Here is a 26,049-nt window from a genome sequence, read left to right as displayed (position 1 = left end):
CCAAGCAGGAAATTGTTGGAAAGAAAGTGGTGTTGCCATGTGAACAGGGCAGGCAGCATTAGCTCCATGAGCCTGCTGTTTAATAGCTTGTGTATATCATACTTTTTATTTGAATGATTATGTTGCACCAGATTCTCCTTGCTCCTGAGAAGGTATTGAAAACTGGGAAACAAATAGTTCTGCATCTGCTGAGTTTTCATAATTTGGGAGGAATTGCCTTTTGGAAAGTAGATTACTAAATTTCTAGGACCAAAATCTCTTGTAGCTCTTATTATTACTGGAGGGACTGCTGTTCATGTACATCAAGGCAAATCAGAGGCTGTAGGAGATTTGATGGGCTATCTACAAAATTGACTGCCTGTTTCCCTCTTTGTCTTTTATCCTTTCTCCTCTGTCTTTGCTTTTCTATGGCTTTCTCTCTCCTTTTTTTTTCTTTTTTTAATATTTTTTCTCCCCCCTTCTCTCTCTTTCTCCTGCTCACATTGAGTGATCTTTTCAGACAAGCGTCACAGAAAAGCTGTTTTTTAGATTAACACAGTCTCCACTTTTTTATTGACTGGCCTGTAACAGCTAATGTGATTTGCACTTCTGTATACAGCTGTCTATTATTAGACCCATCATACTGGGACTGATGTACAGGTAACTATTAGTCACCAGCGGAGCTGCTAATTGTGTAGATTAATGGATCATTCCAATTGGATTTGTTGTCTCCAAACAGAGACGTGATTAAAGCAAGGAAAAATCTCTTGCCTGGCTTATGCTTTGAGAATGAGTGACTTTAGCGTGATGTGCCCCCTTGTATAACTCAGATGCCTGATTATTAATGCTCTGCCGTCTCCCCCCACACTGCAGTGGGAGGGCAGCAGCTCTTCCTGCCAACCCTCCTGTCGTTAATCACCAGCAAACACTTCACCTCAGCCAGTTCCCTGCCTGGGCAGTGCTGGGCACTGCAGTTCCTGACCCCGTTGTTGGCAGGGTGGACTGGTTGGTTCTTGCAAAACACCTTTCTGCCACTGGCACCCGTGTCCTGTCCCTTTAATGCAGGAATCTGTTCTTCAGACTTCTCAGACCACACAGCCTCCTCCAGGCTCTCCATATCTAGCTGGAATCTGGACAAGATCTCCTCCCTGTTTAGCAATACAAGAGGTGCAGCATGGTTATAGTACTTGAAATTTATTCAAAAGCATGTTGAAAATCCAGGGCCAAACCCAAATGTAGGGTCTCTGGGCCTCATTAATTAATCTTATTTTTATTGGTGCCTGTTCTATAAAGTGTGAGTGGCTCGTGAGTGCCAGAGAGCCATGGCTAAGCAGGAACAGAGATGTGCCTCTGTTAGTGCTGGAAGTCAGGTAGAAGGACACATTCACTGTCTTCCAAACAAAATACCACAGGCAAAGGCATTCCACAAGCTCCAAGTTTGGTCCAGTGACATCACTTCTTATCAGGTTGTAAGCTGCTGCCAATCCCAACAGGCCAAAGGCAAAAAGCAAAAGCTGAGTATGCACCAGCTGACATGGACATCGCTCAGGAATAGTTCAACTTTTAAAAGCCTTTTATTATCAAGCTGTAACAAAGCTGCTTTGTGCCATAAATACAAAGACATGACCCGCTTCCCCTCGCTCTGTCAGGTGGGTAAGAAAAGTTCCTTTCATCCTTGGTCACAGCACTCCCCAGGGCTCACTGCTTTGTGTGGGAGGCGAGTTAGAAACCATTGACAAAAACAGAGAGGAAAGCCCTCTGCCCTTCTGTGCACAGGTCATGTAGTTTATTGCAGCAGATTCTGTCCTCACCAGCTTCCCTTCAGTCTCACCTGCAGGTATTTGCATCTCTGCTGATGCCTGTGGAAAAGAAAATTCTTTGCTGTCAGTTCAGAAGTGCCCTTTAGGCAGGGGTTGCTAAACCAGTGGAACCTTGAGGTGGAAATCCTTGCCGTGTTCTTTGCTAAACCCTTCTCACTGAATCAGATACGTTGTGGTGTGTTCAGTGCAAATGCAAGTAGGTCCCGACTTCCAGTAGCCAGAGTTACGCTTTACAGGCTGATGTTCGGATCTCTGTCCATTTGTATCTGGCCTGGAGCTTTTTATTGACTTGGCTGCTAAAGTTGTGCAGAGCGGAGGGAAGGGGAAGCCTGACCTAAGTGAAAAGTTCCAGCATTGTTTTGTCTGTGTTTAACCAAATGAAATAGAGTGAACAGGGTAATGTATCCCAGGCACTGTCTGGTGATTTCCATTTCCCTCCTCCACATACTGAGGCTGTTGAACTCATGTGTAGCCCCGTCTCAAGGCTCTGATGTGCCTCAGCTCCAGCAGCGTGAATGTCCCTTTGTTGTTCTTCGCAGTCCTTTGCTGACACACGTCTCGCTGTGCCTGGGCACAGCTGCATCCCAGAGACAGGGGAGCCTTCAAAGAGAGAGCAAATGGACCCTGCTGCAGTCTGCTGGTAGTAACAGATAATTAAGTCTAAAAGTTTCAACAAAGGGAAGACATTTATTGCCAGGCAAAGCCCAACAGCACTGTAGGAAATGTCTTTGGTGGTGCCTGTATGCAACCCTCCTGTCTGTATGGGGAGTTGGTAAATGTTTACATTCTTTAGGTCTTAAAGATAATCAACCACACTGTGTTGATGGGAACCTAGAGGATATAAACTAGTGAAATCAAATTTTATCAAGCCATTTAAGCATAATCTTTTTTTATCTCTGCAGGCATTTCTTCACCGGATCCGCCAGAATGCTGTGGACAAAGCTGAGAAGTACATAACAGAGGAGAATGTTAAGGTATTTCCTCTGTCTTCCTCATTTTCTTGGTAGGGAAAATGATATGCAATGAAAGGCCAGGTTCAGGGATATGAATATCAAATACCCTCTTGTCATATTGATGCTTATTATTAAGCTGGTTCCCTAAGGGAAAGAGCTCATGTTGACAGTTTATCTGTCAATCTGTTTGCCCATTCTTATAGCTGTCATCTTCCAGCAATTTTTCATCTCACCAGCTAATTTCAGTAAAATCTGACAACAGTGCAGTGTTGTCAGAGATACTAACTTTTGGCAAGATTTGTGAAATGGTGAGTAGAGGACAGAGAGGCCATTTCAGCGTCTTCGAGAGGAAAGGCGGGGAATGCACAGTCCTTGTCCATTTTGCCTGACAGTGTTCAGTTAACCAGTTCCTATCTGCTGTCTTCTACTACTGTAAAATTGATAGGGCTTGTGAAAAGGAGGCAGGAATATTCCTTTGTGTTCTAGTGGAAAGGAATTTGGGTTCGTGTGGGAGTGCTGGTTCCTGCATTTCCTGGCCCGCTGTTCCCTGGCTGTGCCAGGTGCCGAGCAGGGCTCCAGTCCTGCTCTGCCTGTCACGCCAGCAAGGAGAGCTGTTGGCTGGCTGGCATCAGAAAGGGCTGGGAGCAAGACTGATGGCAGCTTTGTGGAGCTCAGCTTCTTGCTGTCTACAGATTTGGAAATCCCCAGTCCCCAAAAACTCACTGTCCAGTGTCTGAAGTAAATTTGAGGCTGGCTGAAGAAAAAGTAGACAAGTGATCAGTGACAATAGATCAGTGCAAAAAGTGTGTCTGCTTGCAAATAAACCTACACAACTATTTGCCAATTTGTCAAGCAGCTGCTGATGAAAATTATTATCCTATCATTATTCATATATCATCAAAATGAATATTAATTATGACTGCCATATAATCAGATACAGTGCCCACAAAGCCTCTGCAGAAGAATTCATATTTTTTCTGCTGATTTAAGTGTATTTGTATTTGAAGTTTCATCACACTTCTCTGGGGAAGTACCAATTCATTTTGTGTTATTCTGGAAGTGCTTAGGGGGTCTTTTTGAGGCCACTGTGAGGCCTCATTTATTCTAGTTATTACAATACCCAGCCTTCCATAACAGAGCTTCTCTTCAGTAAAAAAGGGCCTGTGCCTATTGCTGGTGAAACAGAATCACAAAGGCACAGTTTTCCTGATCAGAGGAGTATATTCAATATTATCTCCTCTTTCCACCCTCCATCTCCCACTATGCCAAATAATTTAATTGTTTTTCCTGCAGTTCGAAGATACTTGTTCTTTTTTTCCCCTTATTCTTTTCTCCTTTCTTACTGGTAGATGCAGGGAAAGCAAGGTGGTGTTGGGACTTGTAATAATCTCCCTGCTGATATTAGGTGTCTCGAGTCACCAGAGAGCTGTGAGGTGGCTGATGGTAGCAGACACTGTAAAAATGATTTGGCAGCTTATGTAAGGAGAAACCTGTCTTTTCCTCCCTTTCTTCATGCAGCAGAAATGTCTGGAGGAAAATACAGGGTATTCTGGCAGTCACTCACCTCTGAGCAAAAGGAGAAAGTACTCTTTAGGCTAATTTGGGTTATTGCTCCCACTATGATTTTTGCAGGTTTCTCCTACGGCTGGAGCTCAGCACGGGAGGTTTCAGTAATCTTTGGCCACTGTAGCCCCTTCCAGAAGGGCTGCACTGAGTCCTGTGCCAGGCCCAGATTTTACAAGTGCTCCAGTGATTAACAGCTGCAACCACATCAAACCAAAGAAATTGTTTTTAGTTTATATGCTGTCTCACGTGGGAATAACTCTCGTGATCTGTTCTCGCTGTGCTGTCACCTCCCTGATGCAGCAGGTTGAGGGCAGTGCAGTGGGAAGGTGGGCACAAGGGTGGGAAGTGCCTTAGACACAGGAGCACGTGCAATCAAGGTCTGTCTGCTGCCCTGATTTTCAAATGACTCTTGTCTGCAAATTCTGCTGCAAGCAGAGCTCTGCTGATCACCACAGAACTCATTAGATTGCACAGATACTCCTTGGATCAAAAAGCACCCCCCGAAGGCTGCTCCTGAAGGATCAAATCATCCCCGACAGATGTTTTCCTCTTGCTTGTTAATCCCCTTTTGGCACAGCTTCTGGCAAAGCCACGCAGGCAGGGGCTGCCCTGTCATCACATCGCTTCCAGCCATGTGACAGAACCATGGTAGGCTCTGCTGGAATTAGCACAGGAAGTTTTCTGGGAGCAGGTTTGTAGCTCCCAGGCCTTTTCTTGGGTTCAGAGCCCATCAGTGCAAATTCAGTGCATTGGGATATTTTAGTTTATTGAGGGCTAGAAAGGAGCTCTGAGGCACAAGTGTGCATTCATGATGTATCTCAGCATTCCTGAAGGGAGAGGAGAGCAGACAAGGAACATGCAACAGGCTTTGCTCTGCACACACATCCAGCTTGCAGGAGTTTGAGGGAAATACTCTGTCTGTCCTTGAATAACAGAGGGTAGAGAGCTGAACCTGGGCACCTGCAGAGAGGAAGGCTCCTTGAATTTGTATTCTACTCTACGCCTGCTAAACCAGAGAGAAACTGGTTATAAACCAGGAAGTGAGGTTTAATTCCTATGACTAGATTTAATTTACTGATTATTGTTACTCTAAATTGATGCCACATCATCAGCCACCAGGCTGAGTCAGTGTCATGTCTGGTGAATAAATTCCAGTGTATAAAGCTGAAGTGTTGAGTGTTAGGGGAGGCATTTTGGGAATTGTTTGAAAGATATGAGAATTGATCACTTCCCACACCAAATGCCAGGAAGGTGAAGGCTGGCTCTGTCAGGCTGCAGACTGTGGGGTTCAGAGAATTGTCTCCCACTCTCTGAGCCAGACCTGGGAGTCTCCTTCCAAAGTGAAAGCTGGTTTGACTGCACTGCAGATCTTCTCTTTGCAAGTGTTGTAATTAAAGCAGAGTGGTAGAAACATTGTCTGCAACGTGTGTGTCACTGCAGACTCCAGGATTTCCTCTGCCCTTTCAGGCTTCCCTCCAGTGGCTGCCAGCGCTGGTGGCTGTCACTGCACATCAGCACTTCTCCCCCTCTGTAGGTACCCTTCCATCTCCTACGTGTGGATTCACACTTTCTTCTCCTATTTTGCATGAAAACGATTAAGACTTAATAAATTTAATGTGTTTATAGCAACTTTCACCCTGGCAGTTTATTCCCCTTAGCCCGCATATATTCCAGTCCCAGAGATCACATAACTGTCACAATTACCTTTTAGTACAGGGCTGAACCAGGGGCCTCTCTGTGCTTTGGATCCTATCATGGCAAGTCTAGAGCCACAATATTTTGGTGCTGCTACTTAACCAAACACTCTGAGATGTATTAAAAGCTAGCCATGTTTTTCTTGTTATATTTCAGATCTTATTTTCTAACATTGAAGACATTCTTGGTGTTCACAAGGAGTTCCTGGCTGCCCTGGAATTTTGTTTACAACCAGAACCTCAGTCTCAGCATGAACTGGGAAATGTTTTCTTAAAATTTGTAAGTACAATGACTTAATGCTATCTGAAAATGCAGTTTCCTGTCAGAAGCTCTCCTGCCCCTTAGTAAGTCCTAATCTCTAAGGCTTGTAGCAATACTATGACAATGTATGTCATGTATGAAAGTTGTAGGTAGGGTGGGAAAAAATTTGTGAATGAGAACTTGTGAATTAGAACAATGGACACCACGAACTCAGCTAAACAATGATGTATTTTTAGAAACTCTTCCTTTTTCCATTGATTTTTTTCCTTTTTTTTTTTTCCTCACCCAGCTGATCACATTATATTGCTGAGAATTTGCCTGCTTTGGTTCCAAATTTTTCAAAAAGCAGCTCAGTCTCAAGTAAATGAATAATCTTTGTGTGTATTGTAAAATTTTAAATAATTGAAACCCATAAAGATCAAAATTAAACCCAATGGACAGTACATCATTTACAGTAGTTGGTGTCTGTGCATACGCTTGTTTGTAAATGAAAGGTGGTGAGAGAGGGTTTATCTTGCTGAAATGAAGCACAAGTTACAACACCCAGCCTTTGAGCATGGAACAACTGAGTACCTGCACTCTGTAGCTCCAAAATAAATCCAGTGTGGCTTTTGAACTCCTACTGCAGGCTCAGGAATGCCAGACACAGGAGGGAAGGCACTCCTGCGACACAAATTCACTCTGCCAGGTAGTTTAGGACATTTTGGCAAGTTACTTCTGTATCATCTGGCTTTGTGCCTGACAGCTGGTACTTGTTCTGCTGTACAGCCACAACATGATCTTGTGTCCATCCTCATCTGCTCTGAGGTGCTCCCTGATCCAGGAGAGCACAGACCCACAACAGGGACCCTGCAACTGCAGCTGCTGCTCCTGCACTGCCTCTCTCCTTGTCACTTGTTTCTTATGCTGTGGAACTGTTCCTGGGGTAGATTTTTGGGTTCTTTCTCACTTGGCCTGATTTCAGTCACATGCATGTGCCATCCTCTTGACTAAGGTGTGTATGGAGCATGTATCTGCAATTGGTATTTGCAAAACCAATTACATACACCAAGTTACAGGCTGGACTAATTTAAATGCAAAGTTACCTAATTTACATGTAAAATAATTAGAAATTGCACATTTTTTTTCACTTGGAGCAGCCCTCCTGAGATGTCTGAAAATTAGAAAGCAAGTACATAATAGCCATCTCTTCAAATTCTTATTAATTCCACCAAGCCACAGGCCTGTTTCCTATCAAAATGTGTTCTATTAGGCTCTCATAATCAGAATTCATGCTTTCACAGTTCATCAGCTTTGAGTGGGCAGCAGTTCTACAGCCATTCATTACTTGGAGCTTTACCAGCTACTCTCCTTGTTTGAGTTTTATTTATGCTGTGACAATTATTAAAATAGTATTGGAAAGTGGGTTACTGAGACCATGCCCCAGAATTGTATCAGGTGTGAGAAACGACTGTCAGCTGCTGAAAAACTTCTTGGTGACTCAGTTAAAGCCTTGACCACCCACTGGAATCATGGCTATGAACAAGATATACTGTATTAATATATTAATATTCAATAGGGAGACTGTCAGAACTAGAGGGTGACGCTGTCAGATTGGCTGCTGTGTTGGAGTGGTGCTGAAAAACCCGAAATGTTTGCTTCCAGTTGTTGGACTGACTGCAAGGCCTGAGATATGTAGTCACTGGTGCTGTTTTCTTGTATATGAACATACCATTTTGCATTTATTACTACTAAATCACAATTATAAATTATAATTATGCAGTATTCCTTACCTATCCAACATGCAGCAATACAGGAATTATGAAATGCAGTGCATAGGAGTGAGTGCTGGTGAGAATTGGTCTTCTGATAGTGGGACTGAGTGAGCTCACGTCACTGTCTGTGGAGTGAAGTGCCAATAATGGACACCCCAAGTGTTTCATGATCCCCTTGGGGAGAAGCAGCTTGTGCACATGGAAGTAGAACATATATTTAATTCAGAATATATGGAAAAAGCTGGTCTCATCCATAATTTCCTTAAGGAAATATAGGAAAACCATTAGGAGCAGTGTGGAACCTCTAGTCTGAGTAAGGAATAGTCAAGGCAGGGAGAGCACATCCACTGACTGTGCAGTGACCACAGCTCAGCTGTGCAGGTCAGGAAGACGTGACTGTGGAGCAGGAGGGCAGGGAATTGCCAGATTCTTCCCTTCTGATATTGCCAGAGGTTTGGTGACGTAATAGCTGGAAATTAGTTCAAGGGAAATGTGTTTTATGCTGATGTTTTAGGAGCAGTGTTGCACGAGTGATCAGTTTTACTGTCTAAGTCATCAGGGATCTTGTTTTGTTGAGGATTATGTCTTCTGTTTTGGTTTTTCATGTTGACAAAATTGGTTTCAGCCTGCTTTGAAACAAGAAAATGCCATGCCTTGTTAAAAATATGCCCAAATAAAATGGTTAGAGTTTCCCAAATGCTTTACTTGTTTTTTTTCTAGTTAGAACTGTTTTCAAATTTGTACTAATTTGTGGGCAGTTCTAATGGACCCAAAATAACATATTGGGAGAATAGACTATTGGTTAAAGATTTATTTTAACTGAACAAAGAACAGTGCAGACTTAGCAAAACCAGGAGGTCTTGCTGTGTATCCAGCAGATTTGCTGAGTAAGAAGGTACCATTTTTATGTGTGCACATCTCTGACCATAATTGCACTTTAATCTAGAGTAACTGCAGGTTCAGAATTCCTCAGCTAACATCTGTAATTAGGTAACTGATAATTTCCTCCCCAGGCAAGGGGAGAGCCCAGGACTGACTGTCACCCCGAGAGGAAATTAAACACTAGAGCCACTGAGTCATTCAAAGCGTAGTTCTCATATTTGTGGGTCGCCGGCGTGTGGCACAGCTGGGGAGGGCTCTGGGGTGTGTGCAGTTATTGCTCTGTCTTGAGCTTTAGCAAAGGGATTTTGTCATGATCTAAATATAACCCCCCAAACTCCAGGCACTCAGAGCTGCAGTCAGAAACCTGGGCAGTGACATTTTGCGTGCGCTGATGCAGTGGATGCTGTTGTGTTAATGGCTCTATTTTTAGTTTCAAGCACGGTGCTTGTGTGCTTCCTTGGAGCTGAGAAGAGGTGAGAGGAGAATATGTGGGAGAAACTTGGATATCTGTTTTATTGTGTAACTCTAGTTTTTGTGGTTGACAGCAATCCTATTGACTTTTCTCTATTGTGTTATGGACCCAGCCCTGCCTTTTCCTGCATCTGGTGATCAGAGCCTTTGTTTCTCTGCAGCTTTCCAATATTCCCAGTATTCCCAGTAGCAACTGAACAGCTGCTGCTGAAGGATAAAAGTCTTGCACGTGTGCATTCCAGCTCTTGGCACCCTACCCTTTGTGGCTGCTGTTTTATTTGCTTTGTACTATTGTTCTTGTGTTTGGGCATACATATATTTATTCTCAGTTCTTTCTCTGGAAGTACAAGGAGGGGAATACATTTCATCAGATCAGTGATAAACCAAACCCCAAAGTGTTTTGCAGTCTCTGTGCATGTACATCTACCTCTGAGCATCTGACCAGAATGTCAAATTCTCCTCAGCTAACATTAACTCAATTTCTTTTCCATGTGACAGTAGCAAAGGGAATAGCCAGGCAGTGCAGCTGTATTCCCATGGATTCATGTTACAGAACCCCTTCAGTTGGCAGTAGTTTTTTCCTTGGATCAGTATGAGCTATCTTAAAAGCAGTTTGATGCTGCAGAGATCTTCATCTGACTCAGGAAGGTTTAGGAGTTCTAGGAGGCAAATCAAAACTCAAAGCAATTAACTTCCAAGTCCTGGGGAGATGAAGAGGTCCAGGTAGAGTGTTTTCAGACCGGGATCCTGATGTGAATGCAGTAGCAAACTATGGAGGGCATTGGCTGCACGGCTTGGTGCCCTTGAGGTGTAGCTCTGGACGGCCTCACATATTACCCCTGACAGAGTTCCACACTAATGCACTGAACTGACTTCTGATATGCAAAGTAGCCTGTCTGGGTGCTCTGCATGGCACTGCATTGTGATTAAATGTGGAAAATAAACTGCTATTGTGAGAAACACCCAAAAAATGATGGTTTTTTTTTTTTTTTTGGCTTCTGAATTGTTCAACCTACCTAAAGCCTATTGCAATCTCGTGACCCTCTTTTATTCTGGCGGATGCAATGCTGGAACCCCAGAACATTGCTGCTGAAAGTTCAGCCAGTCCCACCAGCCTTTAGAGGACCAGCTCACCTTTTACCTCATCTGCTCAGGCATGGAAATATTTGTTACTCTTTCTTTTTTGAATCACTCCAGTGTTTCCAGATACCTTGTGTTTGCAATGGGTTCAGCACCTCTGATCACTTTAGATAGAAGAAGTAGCACTATCTTTCAATCTGGAGCTCAGCAGAGCAGAACTTGCTGCCCCTGAGCTGCCAGCTGACCCTTGTTTCTTACCAGGGGATTTCCTTCCAGCATGTGCTGGTGGGGGTACCTCAATCTAGTTCTGAAGCTGCCTTTCCATTTCTTTAAATATGCTGGTTATTCTGTGTGTATTTCATGAAATTCTTCCAGGTAGGGAAACTATTATGGACAGCTGTTTGGTGGTGTCTGCCACTTGTTTCAGAACACAAAGTGAACCAACCAGTTCAGTGGGGCTTGACCCTTACCCCTGAAAGGCAGGGAGTTTCCAGCTGGTTGCTTTGTGTTATAGTTCCCCTCCAGGTCTCTGAGCTTCTTCCAGGCCTTGGTTCTTCCCAGCCACCTGTGTTTCTTCCTCCTTTAGGAGTGGTCAGCACAGCTCAGAAATATCAGCCCTCTTGCTCCTGGTTACTCTCATGGAACATCCTAACACACAGACAAGTATCCCTGAGATAGCAAAATCCCTCCTTTCAGCAAAGAATACTCGTGATCTCAGTGATGTTTTAAGAGAAGTTCTGGAAATCTCAGTGCTCAGAAAGCTGCTGTTGACTTACAGCAGAGTTAAGCCAGGAGTCAGTGGAACACCTGTATACATTATTCACATTAGAGGAGTGTCACATGCTTCATGAGAACTCCAACCCTAATGCCACCTGGAGTGCACCCCTGTTTGTAAAGAATTTGGTATCAGACTGTGGCAAAATACCCTCTCAAGTTGTGTCTGAGTCAACAAGTTGCTCCGTTTTTCCCTGCAGAAAGACAAATTCTTTGTGTACGAGGAGTACTGCAGCAACCACGAGAAAGCACTCAGACTGCTGATGGAATTGAACAAGATCCCAACAGTGAGAACATTCCTGCTGGTAAGCACCTTCTCTAGCACTCTTGACTTAACAATCTGACTTTGCCCTGCACTCATAACAACCCTTTGGTATCCCAGGAATGCTGGACACTTTGCAGGTGGTATCCATTCCAGGTATGGAGCGCTCAGGGTGGGTGGATGTTGAGGTAGCTGGTGAGTTGAGGCACAGAACTGTGCACTCCTCTGGTGTGAGTGACTGCAGTGGAAACAGGGAAGGTTTTTTTTCTATGATTTTTTTTTTTTTAGAGAAGCAACAGAAAAAAATGAGCACAGATTGTTAAAAGAGTAATGCAATAAGTCAGCAGCAGGACTAATTCCCATTGGATTTGATTCCCTGCTCAGTTCTCTAACCAATTTACCATCTGCAGGCTCACCAGAAAATTGTGGCCTGCTTCTGACACCTTTTTCCCCATGAGTCCAGTTGTGGGCAGGAAATGTAGTCTGAATGAATTTGTTTTGACTGCATCATTGCTGCTTATACCAAAAGTGCCTCTTAAGAATCTGGGCTGAGAGGAGAAACAACCAGTGGATAATGCCTTCTGCCCAACATTCCTTATTTTTCTTTCTTGGTCGTTTCTTCTCTTTCCTTTCACCCCCTTTCTGCTTGATTTTTGAATGTCTTGTTTTCCTGCCTGTGGATGCATGGCATTTGGATTGGGGTTGGCACATAGGTGAGGCACGTCAACTTTTTTCCCAGTAAATTTATGAACTAAAAGGCTGTCCTTTTGCCAAGGACCTACTCTTCTTTCTGCTCTTCTTTTTTTAACTTTTTGCCAAAGGTCTGCTCTTTCCCAATATAGTACAGCAAAAGAAAACTTCTGCATAAATGTCAGTCACAAGCAGGGCCAGAGCATTCCTTTAGCCACAAAATACAGGCCTCAGAGGGAGCAGCAGGGACAAGCCCTCGTGCTGGTGGGTAGGCAGAGTCTCTTTGTCATGTCTGAGTTTAAATGAACCTTGTCAAGCCATTACTCTGAGTCACCAAATGACCCTTTCCTTGTTCATGGATTCTCTGGGTGCTTCTGTTGGGGGAAATTAATGAGAAGGAGGAGGGAAAAGTACACGTAAACGCTGTCCTTCCCAACATTCAGAACGTTCTCCACTTCCACTGGACTGACAAAGCCTCCTGTCTGTGTTACTGGCAGCAACTGGCAAGCTGATTACAAGGCACACGGAAGATGTCACACTGTCTGCTGTGGGTTGCTGCAGCACCTGAATCCAGGAGAGTCTTAAAATAGCAGTAAATATGGGAAGAGAGGCTGCACTGAAGTGTCTACTTTGCTGTGGCTGCTGTAATGTCTTTCAAGCCTCCCTTCCCTTCTCCACTGCCCCCTAAAGCCACGGCTGTAATGCCACTGTGCAGGGAGGGCAGAGTTAAAATACAAAGCTTTGCTTGTGAGGGTGGATTTGGCCCGATTGCCCCCTCACAGCTGCTGAAAGAGAAAATGTGGGAATGTGTTTGAAAAATCAGTAAGTGTTAAAGGGCAGTTTTGAGCCCAGAGCTACAGAGAGGGCTGAAAGAAGACATGGGAAGGACTGAATCACTCGAGACTTGGAAAATTGGACAGGGAGCATTGTGAGCTGGTAGCCAACGCCACAGATCTAGAATAGCCTGGGGAAGGGTTATTTTACAGGCAATTGTCTGTAAAAATACCAGTCAGGACTGATGAGATTTTATGTACGATGTCTGTGAACATTCCTTGAAGAGGACTGTTGAACTACAGCCAAAAACCCACTGAATTTCAGAATGTGTCTGAGCCACGGCACACATTTCTCAGGGAAAAATGTTACTGGTGGTGCCCCAAAACGGGCCCTTCTTGCCTGAACTGCATTTAAACTTCAGCTTCTGTGGACAGGACAGGTTTGCAGCTGGGGTGATTTTTTGGAGCAAAGTCCATATTCCTGATTGAACATAGGAATGTGGAGTAGTTTATATAAAATAGATTTGAAGTCTGTCTGAATCCAGTATCTGTCTCTGGGAGCTGCCAATAGCAGAATCTTCAGGGAAATGTATAAAAAGCTTACAGTAGGTTAGTATTCATTTGTCACACAGATTATAGATTACTGTGACAAAATAAGGACAGATCAAGGACTAGAAATGTTTTTTTTCCCCCAGTTCTTATACTCCCCTTCTATGTCAATCCTGAGAAATGAATGTCCATAACTTGTTGGGAAGTTCACGTGTGCTGGTTTAGGCAGCCAGTGCACCCAGGCTGTTTGTCCAGCTGTGCTCAGGCATAATGTTTTGCCAGAGAATTGGTGGACGTGATGCAGATGAGTAATTTGTTCCAATTCCAGTTCAGTTTCCTTCAGGCATAAGGACTGAGCTAGAGTAAATGCCATGATTGCTGGTTGGTAGGCTTTATTTTAGCCTTCGAGAGTTTGCTGGACCAATAATGTGAAACCAGTGAACAAAACCAGATGGTCATACCGGTTGTGGGGGGTAGGTTGGATTCTTTCAGGTGGTGGTGCATCCAGGTTTACTGATTGCCATTGTTTTGTTGTGACAGTTTTTGAGCCACCAGCTGTATAATATTTCTCTGGGATGATAGCTTTGTGCACAGCCATTGTTATCCACAGCAGATTTTCTTCTCTTGATGCCTGCAGAACTTTACAGAGTTGATGGCTCTATGTCAGGGGTAAATGAAGTGCCATTTCCTGTACCTTAGGTTTGACAAAGTGTTTTGTGACTTAAATGCATGTTGTAGGAATACAAAATCATGTCAAAGAGCACCTGAAAGCTTTGTATCTGAGGTAACATTTCTTTCCTTTTTTGATTATAGGGTTGTATGCTTTTGGGAGGCAGAAAGACGACAGACATTCCACTGGAGGGTTATCTGCTGACTCCAATTCAGAGAATTTGCAAATATCCACTTCTGCTTAAGGTAAACCAAAGAAAGTATTTCTCCAGGTGGTTGTTTTATTCTTTGAATGATTCTGCATTTTTTTTAGCCCTGACTTTTGTTGCCACTGCTGCTTTCCTGAAGGTTGGATCTTCCCTGAAGAAAATGTGTTTTTATGGGTACAGGGGAAAAGATGCCTGATGCTGACAGGGTACTAAATCCTATAATGGTCTAGGTAGACCAGACAGGGTAAATAACCAAAGCCTTTTGAATTCAGTTCTCTTCAGATGTTACTAAGGCTTGTGAGGGCTATTTCAGCCACTTCCTGTAAAGCTTTGTTCAGCCAGAACTGTGCCAGCATTCCGAGGGACTGGGTGGGGGTGGACTGTAAACTGGATACGTCTTTCATCACAGTATATCTACTTTGAGTGTGTTTAGGTCAGTAATGATCAAAATCCTGCATCATCTGACAGCTGTTTGTCAGCTTGTTTGAAAACTGTTTGGTTGTCTCAGATGATTCCCAGTGGAGAGATGTGATTGCAGAAACAAGTGCTGTAAGTGGCAGTAATTGGCCCCCGTGTTGGTATTCTTACCATAGCAACTAAAGAATAAAAGACCTGAAGAGAGCTAAGTTGCTTCTCATCCTTCTAGGTCAGGACAAGGAGAGGGAAAAGGAGAAAGCAGTTTTTGGGAGAGCTTGCATCACCAGTGACCTTGTGGGCACACTGTGGCTGACAGCCATCAGTGTTCTGTGATGTCAGTCCATTGCTCAGCCAGAGTAACACAGCATTTACTAAAAGGAAATTTATTAAATAAAGGAAGAGCTTCCCTCATTCTTGGAAAGAAAGGTCCCTTTCTGAGTTCTGGAAGAAAGTAAGAGCTCTGTGCTGAGCTGGTGCTCTTGGTCCCTGGCTGAGCCCATGAACCAGCTGTGTCATGTGCAGCTGTTGCAGTGCTGGGCCCTTCCCCTCCCCAGGTGAAGGGATTTCATAGGTATGAGCTGTTTGGCTCAAGACTCACCTGCTATTCCACTGAAAATTGTAAATTGCTCGTTTCATCTGGTAAATCTTTAAATGATTTATTTTCATCCAACTGCAACTTTCAGAGCCAAATTTTCAAAGCGTGTCTTTCCTACAGGTGGAGTCATTCTGTCACCTGCACAGTTATCTAAAAGCAATCTTTGAGCAGTTTTCTCCCAAAATTTCATGAACTTTTTGGATGAAATAAGAAATCCCTGTTAGCACACCGTATTTCTTACCTTTTGCTCTGTGTCCTTGATGAGCTGCTGGTGGCTCTGAAGTCAGTGCCGTTTCACGTGTTGGGTCTGACCCTGCAGGGTGGAGACCATCAGTCATCTCTTGAGCATGGTTTGGGGATTTCTCCTCTAAGCCATGCACATGCATGGCTGTCTTAGAGAACTCCCTCTCTTACTTCTGTGCCTCAGTGCCTCTGCTTTTTCTCTTTTTAGCATTACTGTGTTGCTGAATCACCTATTGCTGATTAGACCTGCTTAATTTCTAAGATCTCTGGGAAGCACGAATGACTGCTAGGCTTTTATCAGTTTGGATAATCTGTAGACCTTTCTGTCTGCTGGCAGGAACTTGACTGGCAAATTGAAATTTCTACTTTGTTTTAAAAGCTCTTCAAAATACTAAAATGACAAAAGCTGCCAATAGTATAAATTCTTCTGAAATTTCAGGGCTTTTACTCAAATCCCACAAGAATGCTGACTACAGAAACACACCTAAAAGAAATGCACACCTTTGATTATGAGGTAGTAGCATCATTGATGCAATGACACTTTGGTGTTCTTCACCTTAACTTCTCCCATTCCTTGGTGTCATTCCAGGGCAGGTCTTTCAGCAAGAGCTCTGACCAAGCACCTCCTGATGCTGCATCCCATTCTTCTGTGGCCTTCTTTCTGTATCCAGGCCGATAGAAATGACACACTGTTCACTATTTGAAATTTCCTGGACAGGAAATACAAACTTTTAAAAAAAGCTGAGGGGAATAAGGTTTTGATAAGGCAACAAATCTGCCTCAGTCAGTGAGATTATGCCACGACTAGAGGTTGTTCAGCTAAGGAAATACCGATGACTATTAGAAATTCTGCTGGATTCTGATTCTCAAAGTTACTGAATTCATAGTGAATAAACTGTGTCCTGGTCAAGACTTGTTTGATACTTTCTAGCACAAAATTACCAGGGTGGACACAAATGTCTCAGACATGAGAACAGCTCAGGGAAAATACAGGCGTGTTCTGTTCATGCTGACCAGGAAAATGGAGCTTTCCGAGCAAGGAAAAAAAAGATAGATTTAAAAATAGCACAACCCTCAATTTAAGTGTTTGCTCTCCCTTTGCAACTGAACTGCAGTTATTGCTCCTGAAATAGCTGTTTTGTATTCATGGGGATTGGATCTTATTTTATCTGATTCCCAGGGCAAACAGATACTGTTGCATTCCACCTGATGAGAGAAGTGAAAGACCAGAGCTAGCCTACTTTCCTCTTTTACCTTTGTTTTTAGCAAGAGTTTGTGAACATCCAGATTTCCTGGTAACTTTGATATGACCTTGTTTAGCATAAGTGTTTAGTGTAGCTGAGTAGTAGGTTTGGTAAAATTGGTATCCACCATGGAATTCAGGCTTGTCTGTGTTTGAAAGACAACGGGAGCAGCAGAGCAGGGCACATCTTTGAAATGCTGAACTGTTTTTTTATTAATGTCTTATGTGAGTATTCCTCTTCAGAATAATAGCATCTGGCACAGAGCTGATTTGGGTTACCTAATGAGGAATAATATGCTGGAATATCTCCAAGTGCAGATACACTTTAGGCATATATTGCAATAATTTCCAAAAGCTTATGGCATCCTGCAACTGGTGACCTTATGTTTTCTCATCCTCTGAGGAAACTATTTGGGTTTTTTTGACTAGCAAATGGTGGAGATAGGACAATGATTCAGATGATGGTGATTGATAAATTTCAGTTCTATTTGTAGTTTCCCAGCTTTTGTATCTCAAGCATTGCAGCTTTGGAGTGGCTGACTGTAAACAGTTTTGGGGTTTTTGTTGTTGTTGTTGTTTTTTGTTTGTTTGTTGTGTTTTTTGTGGTTTGTGCATTTCTTTTGGTTTTGTTTTTTTTTTTTTTGAGTTTGAACATTTGGGTTTCTTTCTTTCTGACTATTTTGCAAGCCTTTTATATGTTTTGAAGGCTGAGACTCCAACCTAGCTATGGCATTTCATAATCTCTGTACAAACAGAGGGGTAATGGTATTAATATTTTTGCCCCTAATACAGTTCTTACCTGCTTCAGACAGCATGCAAGAAAATTAGTGTAGAAGTTGCTGGTCAGTAAATGACGTCCTTTTAATTGAGGAAGGGGCTTGGACTAGGCTCAAACAAAACTAAACTGTGCTGGGCACTGTGATTTGGGAAGAGGAAAGGAAGCAGAGGCAAACAGATGCACAGACCTTGAGGGCATAAACTGTGTGAGCCACTTGGAAGCAGCCAGAGAGTTCCCTGGTGTTCCAGCAGAATGGTTTGGATGAAGGCAGCTCTGTCCCACTCCAGGTAACCTGGGGGACTCTACTATCTAGTCTGAACCCTACTGCTGAAGAGCAAAAGCAGCTGTTCTGTAAACCAGGCTCTGAACAAAAATAGCCTTTTTTTCCTTAATAAAGAGCATTTATGTCAGCCAGAAGCAAACCCTGGGGGAGTGGTGATCATGAGTTAATCACACCATCGGGTGGGGATTAGGCAGTCACTTCTGTCTCCTTCCTCCCAGCTCTGTAGAGGAATGTGCAGCACATGATTGGAGCACCCCACGGCTCCCCAGAGCCCCGAGCTGTCCCAGGGCCTGTGCCCTGTCTGAGCCCTGCTCTGTTAGGGAATTGCTCAGACTCCAGCCAGAAATGCACATTCCACCTCTGATCCTTTAGAAATATCTCAGTGTGTACACAACTCCAGGGACGATTAGGGCAGTAATTGTGTATTGCTTCATGTGGGAAAGAGCCACTGGCCCTGGGAGGGAAGAAAAGCCTGGATGCAAAGAGCAGTGAGGGGATTCAGAATCCCCTTGGAAAGGAAAGCCCAGCAGCGAGGCACACACAGGCTCAGTAAATCACTGCCTGGACCTGGGAAGGGAAGGATGGGAAGCTGGTGGTGTGGATGCAGAACAGGATGAAGGAAGGTTAACTCCCTGTCTCCCTCCTCTCCATTCGTCTCAGAGCTGTTCAAGAAACAGAACCTTCTATTTTTCTACTTGGCCATAATTGAACCCATTGGGGGTTTGGCTTTCTTTTTCTTTTTTTTCCCCCCAAAGAAAAGTGGTGTTGCTCTCAGATTCATGACATTGTGTGGTTAAATCCAGCTCTCTCTGTAGCACAGCATTAAAAACTGCCGATGCCCTACAGAGCTGTAAGGAACACTGCCAGTTTATAAATCATACTGCTGTCTTCCACACATTCTATATATAACCACAAATAGCTGCTAATATTTATAAAACTGGAAACATGTTTTTGTTGCATTTTAATTTAGCATATCTCGTAGGTTTGATGGCACATTAAATCTAGTCTTTTTATCTGATTTATCGTTGCTTGTCAAGTATTTACCCTGCAGAGACATTGACATAAATTACAAATTTTAAAAATATGCAGAATTAAAAAACTGCTGTGATTGGCAGGTCCACAGATGAAACTTGATGTAACATTTATTTTCTGATTAGTTTAAGTGTAAAATAGATTTTAATACAAGCATATAATTACAAACTGTAAAATACAAATGTAAAACTCCCAGGAACATTTATATTCGCTGAAGGTGGTTTGAGTTTTTTGTTGGTGGTTTTTTGGTTTTTTTAACCACATTTTGGAGCTGAACTGTTAAGTAACACAACTTTTTGAACTGCTCAGCACAGAACTGAGTTGTGTTTTCTCTCCCTGGGAGCTGAGGGCTCTGTGCATGCCCTGGGTGGGGCTCTGTCCTGGCAGCAGGGATTGCACCACCCGGGGCACAGTGGCAGCATCCATCACACAAACCCCATGTTAAGCCATGTCTGAGTGTTCTCAGGAGGATAAAGGTAGGAGGAATGCATATTTAAAATACAGGAAGTTGTAAACTGCAGCTGCAAAGTGTGTTTGCTGTCAGTTTGAAGTGCACAAACGATGTTGCATGGCAAGGGAGGACGTGGGGTGGGGAAGGGTGACAGAGACTTCTTAAAAAAAAATAAAACAGTTAAGCAGTGACATCCTTTTTTCTAGGAAATACTGAAATTGTGTTTACATTAAAACCCTCTCTTGTTTCCTCTGCCCACCTATATTGTTTGCTCAGCATCTCTCCTGCCACCTCTTGGCATCTTCCTATGTGAGGTTCTTCAGCACAATCAGCAAATAGACAAATACACAAGCAGATGATGTCTCTACCTCTTGTGTGATTTAGTTCCTATATTTAGATTTTGTAATGTTTGGAACTCTTTTAGCTTTCAGCTATTTAAAACAGTATCTGAGATTGAAATACTTCAGTTGGAAATCTTTCTACTCCATTGCATATTCCAAACCTGGCCTTTGTGAGCAGAGGGGCTGCAGATGTCCTGCCCTCCTTCAGTGTCCTGTCACTGCTCAGGACACCAGGGCTGGATGGAGATGTCTTGGAATGCTCTGTAACTCCCTTTGTAAAATGAGTTGTGTTCTGTGTGTAGGTGTTAGAAGTGACACAATGTCAGTCTCCAAAGCTATAGAAGAGGCAAGAAATAAAGGGAAAATTCTGTGCCCAGAGGACACAGTTGCCATTTCCATCTTAATTCTTTGAAGAACAGAGATAATCACTTTTTCCTGGCTTATGTTACAGAATACCGTAGCAGATTTTTTTTTCCTAACAAAGAAGAGAGAAAAGTGTGTTTTATGAATTACTTTAAGAAACTCTTTGCAAGGAATAATTTTCTGCAAGTGGCACCAACCTCATTTCCTGGCCCTATTAGTGCAACAGTTGGAATACATGGGGTAGTAATTCCAGATAGCAACATCTATGGGCTTTGTGGAGGACAAGGCAGTCATACCCAAGCTTTGCCACCTGGTCTGTCTCTCAGCTGCCTTTCAAAATGTCAGAGTTTGCACATCATGAACATGTCACTGAAGGAAATCAGGACGTGGAGCTCCCTCCAGGTGTTTTGGAAGTGCCGAGCTCTGCTCCTTTGGACAGTGGCAGTGTCAGGGCAGCATGACTTGTCCTCACGTGGCTCAGGCTGGGGAGGGGCAGGTTCTCTGAGTGCTCCTGGTGCTTATACTGTTGGGACAAGTGACACCCCAACCAGAACCATCCCTGCCTTTCCCGGCCTCCTGTCCTGCTCCTGGGCTGGGATCACAGCAGGATGGAGTGGAGGAGATGCTGTTTGTTGCAGCAGGGGCCTGCTCTGAATGGAGAGATCTGTCTCTGTGTCTTGGGGGATTTCTGAAAAGGACATTGAGACAGTGCTAGTGTGTCCATACTGTGCAGTGTGGGTGACACTGGAGCTGCAGACTTTCATTGATTTTTGCTGACAGTCCTCTCTATTGGAAGCCTGGAGCAGAGGGTAGTGTCCCTAACATGCAGCACCTTTCTTGGCCTTATTTTCAGCAAGAGTAGAGTAAAAACTTCCATAGGGAATGTTATTTCTGGTATCAACTGACATTTGTAGCAGCAAGCCTCCTTTTCCTGTCCATGTGTTACTCACTCTCTGTATCACAGAGTTTGAAATCATTATCTCCTCTCTCTTAGTGGGATTCCCAGCTGTCAGCACATCACCCATCTCGTCTGTCATCCATCTGACAAGAACCACTGTCAATCTCCACGTATAATTTTCTGAAAAGAGAAATTGTAGCTGTGAATAAATTATCAAAATAGTGAATCTACTCAAAAAATGGAATTGCTTTATTTCACTGGACAAGCATCAACATTCCCATACATTCATTTGGGCCTCTCTATCTCTGGGATCTGTCTGTGTGGGAATGAGAGCACCTCCCATTGCCATGTGTTGATTCTCATGAGACCTGTCACTTGCATTGCTTAAAGGAGCACCAGTGGCCAAGTAGTTTAATCTCAAGATGCAAATTTCACTCTAAAAACCCTGAGAAGTTAATAAATAAATAGTTAGAATACTTGATACTTCTGTAATACTGGGTCTCAAGATAATTTACTTGTGCTAGTGATTTAAATCTTGGTCCAACTGGTATGGGGAAGCAGGGAGGAAGCACTGAGAGGGTCTGTGCAAAGGCAGAAATTAACCTGTCCTGCTTTTAACTGTAGCTTTCTCCTTTCAGATATGCCTTCCAATGCTGCTGGTATCTGAGCAGCTCAGTGTGTAACTATTTATTCTACAGTTCCTCCTGCTAGTACAAAAGTACAGCTAGGTTTGCACAAACCTGTCACATGCTGAAGGTGACTTCTGTCTGAAGAGCTTTGTAGAGCAGATCTGTGAATCTACAATAGGACAGAGAAAGTTCCTTGATTTAGCAGCTCAGTGTCTGGATTAGTGAAATCATTGGATTAGCAGCTGTTAGAGTCACTGTAAGTTAATGCTGCAGCAGAACTTGCTCTTCAGCACTCCGCTCTCTGTCAGGCCGTGTAACACGAGCCTAAGAGGCCCAGTCAGTGTGACCTAGAGGTGGTGTTTGGTCAGTTTGGGAGCAGTGCTTGTCTTGCAGGATGTGTGAGCAGCTCAGGTGGGTCAGGCCCCAGCAGTGCTCAGGATCATGCCAGGACACAGAGGATGCAGCACCAAGCACGGCAGCACAGCACAGAGATCTTGCAGTTAATGGCAGAATGGCAAAGTTCTGTGTGGTGAAGAGACTTGCTGAGGTTAATGTGCTGATGTGGGGAGGCAAAAGACAAACCAGAGCACGGGTTAAGGCTGGTTGGAACCGATGACAGGCATTTGGGGGCTCTGAGCGCCCTTTTGGGTGAGCAACATCTGCAATAGGCTGTGTTTGCCCTTAGCTGTGGGAACTGTGGGTTGAAGCAATCCAGCTCCATTCAGAGCACAGGCTCTCTGGCTAAATCCAAACTCATTCTGGTATCTTGTGCAAAATGATGTGATTCAGCAGCACAGGACCTTTAAACAACCAAATAACATATTGAGGCAAAACAAACATAGTGAGAAAGTTAAATATTTCAGGCAATCTAAAAATGTGGATCTTAAATACCATATTATGTATCCAGATAAAATTACCAGCCTTATTTTAGGTTTCTTTAATGTATTCTCGTCTGATTGTGGCTGACTGTAAAGTACTATTGGTCTAAAAAAAATGATTGTGAGTTGACAGTGGTTGCGCCTTTTGCCAGACTGGTTAATATTGTCAGATCCTGAGTCTGTTTTTCAGTGGACAGGTTTTAACTGGACTGTTGTGCTTTGAAACAAGTGAAGCAGAGACCTTGTTTGTCTCTGCTAGAACATGTGCCTCAACCTTCTAAATAAATGAACGTAAAGCAAACACACCTTACACAGCAAAACATATTTGGCTTGAGCTCTCTTAATTTGGCATATTTAACATGAACAATTGCTTCATTTATTTCACAGCATTCCTATTAAACCTGTGCAGATGAAGAACAGAGAGCAGCATCTACAGTAACATGTCCTCAGATTCTCTTTGATGTGCAGTGGTTCTGGCATTTTCCTACAGGTTTGCTCACTAATGCTTGTACCTTTCCATCAACCACTTCTAAGTTTCGTGTTTTCTCTTTTTTGTTGTTGTTGTTGTTTTTTCCCCAAGGAATTAGCTAAGAGGACTCCCTCTAAGCATCCTGATCACCCAGCTGTCCAGAATGCTCTGCAGGCCATGAAGACAGTCTGCACAAATATCAACGAGACCAAGAGACAGATGGAGAAACTGGAAGCCCTCGAACAGTTGCAGTCCCACATTGAAGGATGGGAGGTAGGATGCAGGATCAGCAAGCTCCCTGGAGGCTGGAGTTTAGTGACTCACACTGTATGCAGGGATTTCTGTTCCTTACGTGATGTGTAAATGCTCTTGAAGGCGTGGGCAGCACCACTGAGGAGTTTAGAATTTGGTGTTTATTTTGGGTGTGCAGGCTGCACACAATTTGTAGCAGAACAAATGGATTATGAAAGAAGGGTGTTAGGGCTAGAATGGACTGATGTTTCAAATGGTCAGATCTCCCTTGAAAGGCAAATAGATCTAGAAAATGAAATCAGGACTGGTCTAAATAACAGAAGGTTCTTTTTTCCGTTCCCATTATCCCTTAGTTTTTCTGGGAGCTTTGAAATTTATTTCACTTGGCTTCGTATGGACATTCTGTATAAAAGATAAAGGTTGGAATAGCAAGTATTGGATCGGTCTGTTTGTGTTTGCTCCAGTTCAGTTACTCATGGAGGTGTTTCCAGTGATGTGTTTATCAGTAGGTGGTTCTGTGTAGGTAGAAACATTTTCTACGGACGGGAGGAAAATGAGAGGGAGAAAACAACGAGAATGTGAAACCTGGGGGAAGAGGAGATCTGGAAAATTCAGTAGAAGTAGTGGGAAGTCAGGATGTTGTGCAGAGGATTGGCAGCTTCTCTTGTGATGATTTTGGCTGAGGCCTTGGGTCAGTGGAGCTGGAAGGCTCTGGGAGGTCACCATGGGGAGTCCGTGGTGTTAAACAGCCTCATGGAGAGAGGGGTGTTGGCCTTTAGGGAGGGTGATGTTCAGACTGTCAGGGCTGATCACTGCCAGCTGAGCACATTCTGTTAGGGGTCGTGTAAACTTCCTCATGTTTGGACTCCTGGGTGCTCTCCATGAGTCTCTTTTGGGTTGTTTTTTATTTTTCATGTATGTTTTAAACCTTGCTCGTTTTTTTTTCCCTGAAGGATGTTCTTGGCATCCAGCTAAAGACATGAGAACAACCCAGATATCCAGCTGTGTAATTTTTGGATATCAAGCTCAACAAGCAAAGTTGTACAATGTTCTATGTAGCAAAGACTTCCAGAAGCCAGTGAAACATTTCAGGTTCAGTGCAACCCCTGGGTCATCTAAACAAGAGGCATGTTTGAACTCTACAGCCTGAAACATGACTATGAAAGTATCCATGATGCCATAAATACAGTGATATCCAGACTTAGTAGTTTTTTGTTTGTTTGTTTGATTGTCTTTTTAGGGTTTAATTTATCTACAGAAATATTCTGGGGCTAAAAACCCTTTCAGATTTTTTTCTATAGAAATTTTTGTAACACAGACACACTCCGCTCAAAATTTATAAAAGGAAGTGTTTTTCCCTCCCAGTTAGCTGTGGAACATTTCTAAACTGTTCTAGTGGCATATTGAAAGGAAAACTTACTTTATACATCACAGATAGATGGTGGATATAATAATATAAATACCAGGTGGTATTTTTTTTGTAAATGTAAAGAAATTTGAAAAGAAAATTTGTAAAGAAGTTTGAAACTGATTGACAGTGTCCAGTCTTCATAGTGCAGGGGTCTTACCAATCAGGGCTCTAGAACAAAGGGCTGTGTTTATAAATAACTGGTTTTAGTGCTTTCAGATACGTTTCACGGTTTATTCCTAATGAGAAGGGTTCCTAGTTTCTATTTTGGAAAGCCGCAATTATGAATTAAATAATTTTTTTCGAATAACAATACAGTGCTGTAAGTCACAGAGCTGACTGTAGGAGGAAGTCTATAATGCAAATCACTGCCTATTTTTAGTTTATGTGATGGCAGTCTCTCCTGTGAAACGGAACGTTTCCCTTTTCTGTTAGCACGGATATGGATTCTGAAGCACTGGTGTGTATGGTTATATACCATATAAACTTTGCAACAAGGCCTGCAGCTTCCAGCTTTTTCAGTCCAAGGATCTAAACTGTCAAAAAGAAATGAAGATCAGCTTACTTAGGATCGAGTATTCTACAGATATAAGACACATACCCTGAGTGGGGAGTGTGCCAGCAACCCAGCGAGAAGGTTGGTGTCACCTTGTGCTTGGGAACAGGTCCCACCTTGTCTGGTGTGTCTCTTTAACCAGCAGCTTCACTGGTTTCTGTGCCTTTGCACTTCCTTTCACCTGTTCCAGCAGACCATCCCTGCTCTGCTCATCATCCTGTTGATGTCAGAGCCACCCTCAGTGTTCCCAGCATGGAGAGCAGCATCGTTTCCCTCCTGCAGCGTCTCCTGGTGCTCCAGAGACAGCTGTGACTTCACCAAGAGCAGTGGTTGTTCTTCAGAGCCATTTCCCCAGTTCAACACTTCTTCCCCACGGATCTGTGTCTCTCTTGAGCACAACCATCCTGTCAGTGTCCTGGCATCACCCTGGGAGCTCTTTGTGGGACACTCTGCAATGAGGGCACGTGGCAAAGTGAGCCCAGGCTGGGACGCCACCGAAGGCCTGCAGCTTGGTCAGAGGTGTGCTCATCACAGTGGGCTCAGATGCATCCCTTTGCAGTCCACAGAATCCTTGTAGCTCTGTGTTATGGATTAGCTTCAGCCAGGTCAGTTTGATTCTGGTTAATCCTTCTGGGAAACAAAGATTAGTTTCAAAAAAGGGAAAAGAAAAGTAGAGGATGCGTTAGAAGACCAATTTTTGTGTGCAGTGTTTTTGTTTGCTTAGTAAAAACCAAGTAAATATGCCATTTCTTTTAGATATTAATATTTCTGTGGACAGAGCTCCTCCCTGTAGCAAGTTACTTTTACTGAATAATTGCTACATATC

At 43.4% G+C, this 26,049-nt stretch overlaps 1 protein-coding gene across 1 annotated transcript in view; it reads left to right on the top strand.

The window, feature by feature from the left end:
• Positions 1-1,601: 1,601 nt before the first annotated feature.
• The window catches only part of PREX1 (phosphatidylinositol-3,4,5-trisphosphate dependent Rac exchange factor 1), an 82,248-nt gene continuing 57,800 nt past the window's right edge, over positions 1,602-26,049 (top strand). Inside the window, exons 1-6 of the mRNA XM_027904801.1 lie at positions 1,602-1,628; positions 2,702-2,773; positions 6,170-6,292; positions 11,436-11,540; positions 14,323-14,424; positions 23,119-23,280. Of these exons, the coding sequence (XP_027760602.1) occupies positions 1,602-1,628; positions 2,702-2,773; positions 6,170-6,292; positions 11,436-11,540; positions 14,323-14,424; positions 23,119-23,280 (591 nt within the window). The remainder of the gene's footprint in view (positions 1,629-2,701; positions 2,774-6,169; positions 6,293-11,435; positions 11,541-14,322; positions 14,425-23,118; positions 23,281-26,049) is intronic.

The sequence above is a fragment of the Empidonax traillii genome, unplaced genomic scaffold (genome assembly GCF_003031625.1).
Source record: "Empidonax traillii isolate 1590-97213 ecotype Southwest subspecies unplaced genomic scaffold, ASM303162v1 scaffold1094:size393979, whole genome shotgun sequence".
Taxonomy (NCBI): Eukaryota; Metazoa; Chordata; class Aves; order Passeriformes; family Tyrannidae; genus Empidonax; species Empidonax traillii.
Note: the sequence above shows the minus strand (reverse complement) of the source record. Positions and strands in the feature narration are given on the sequence as shown.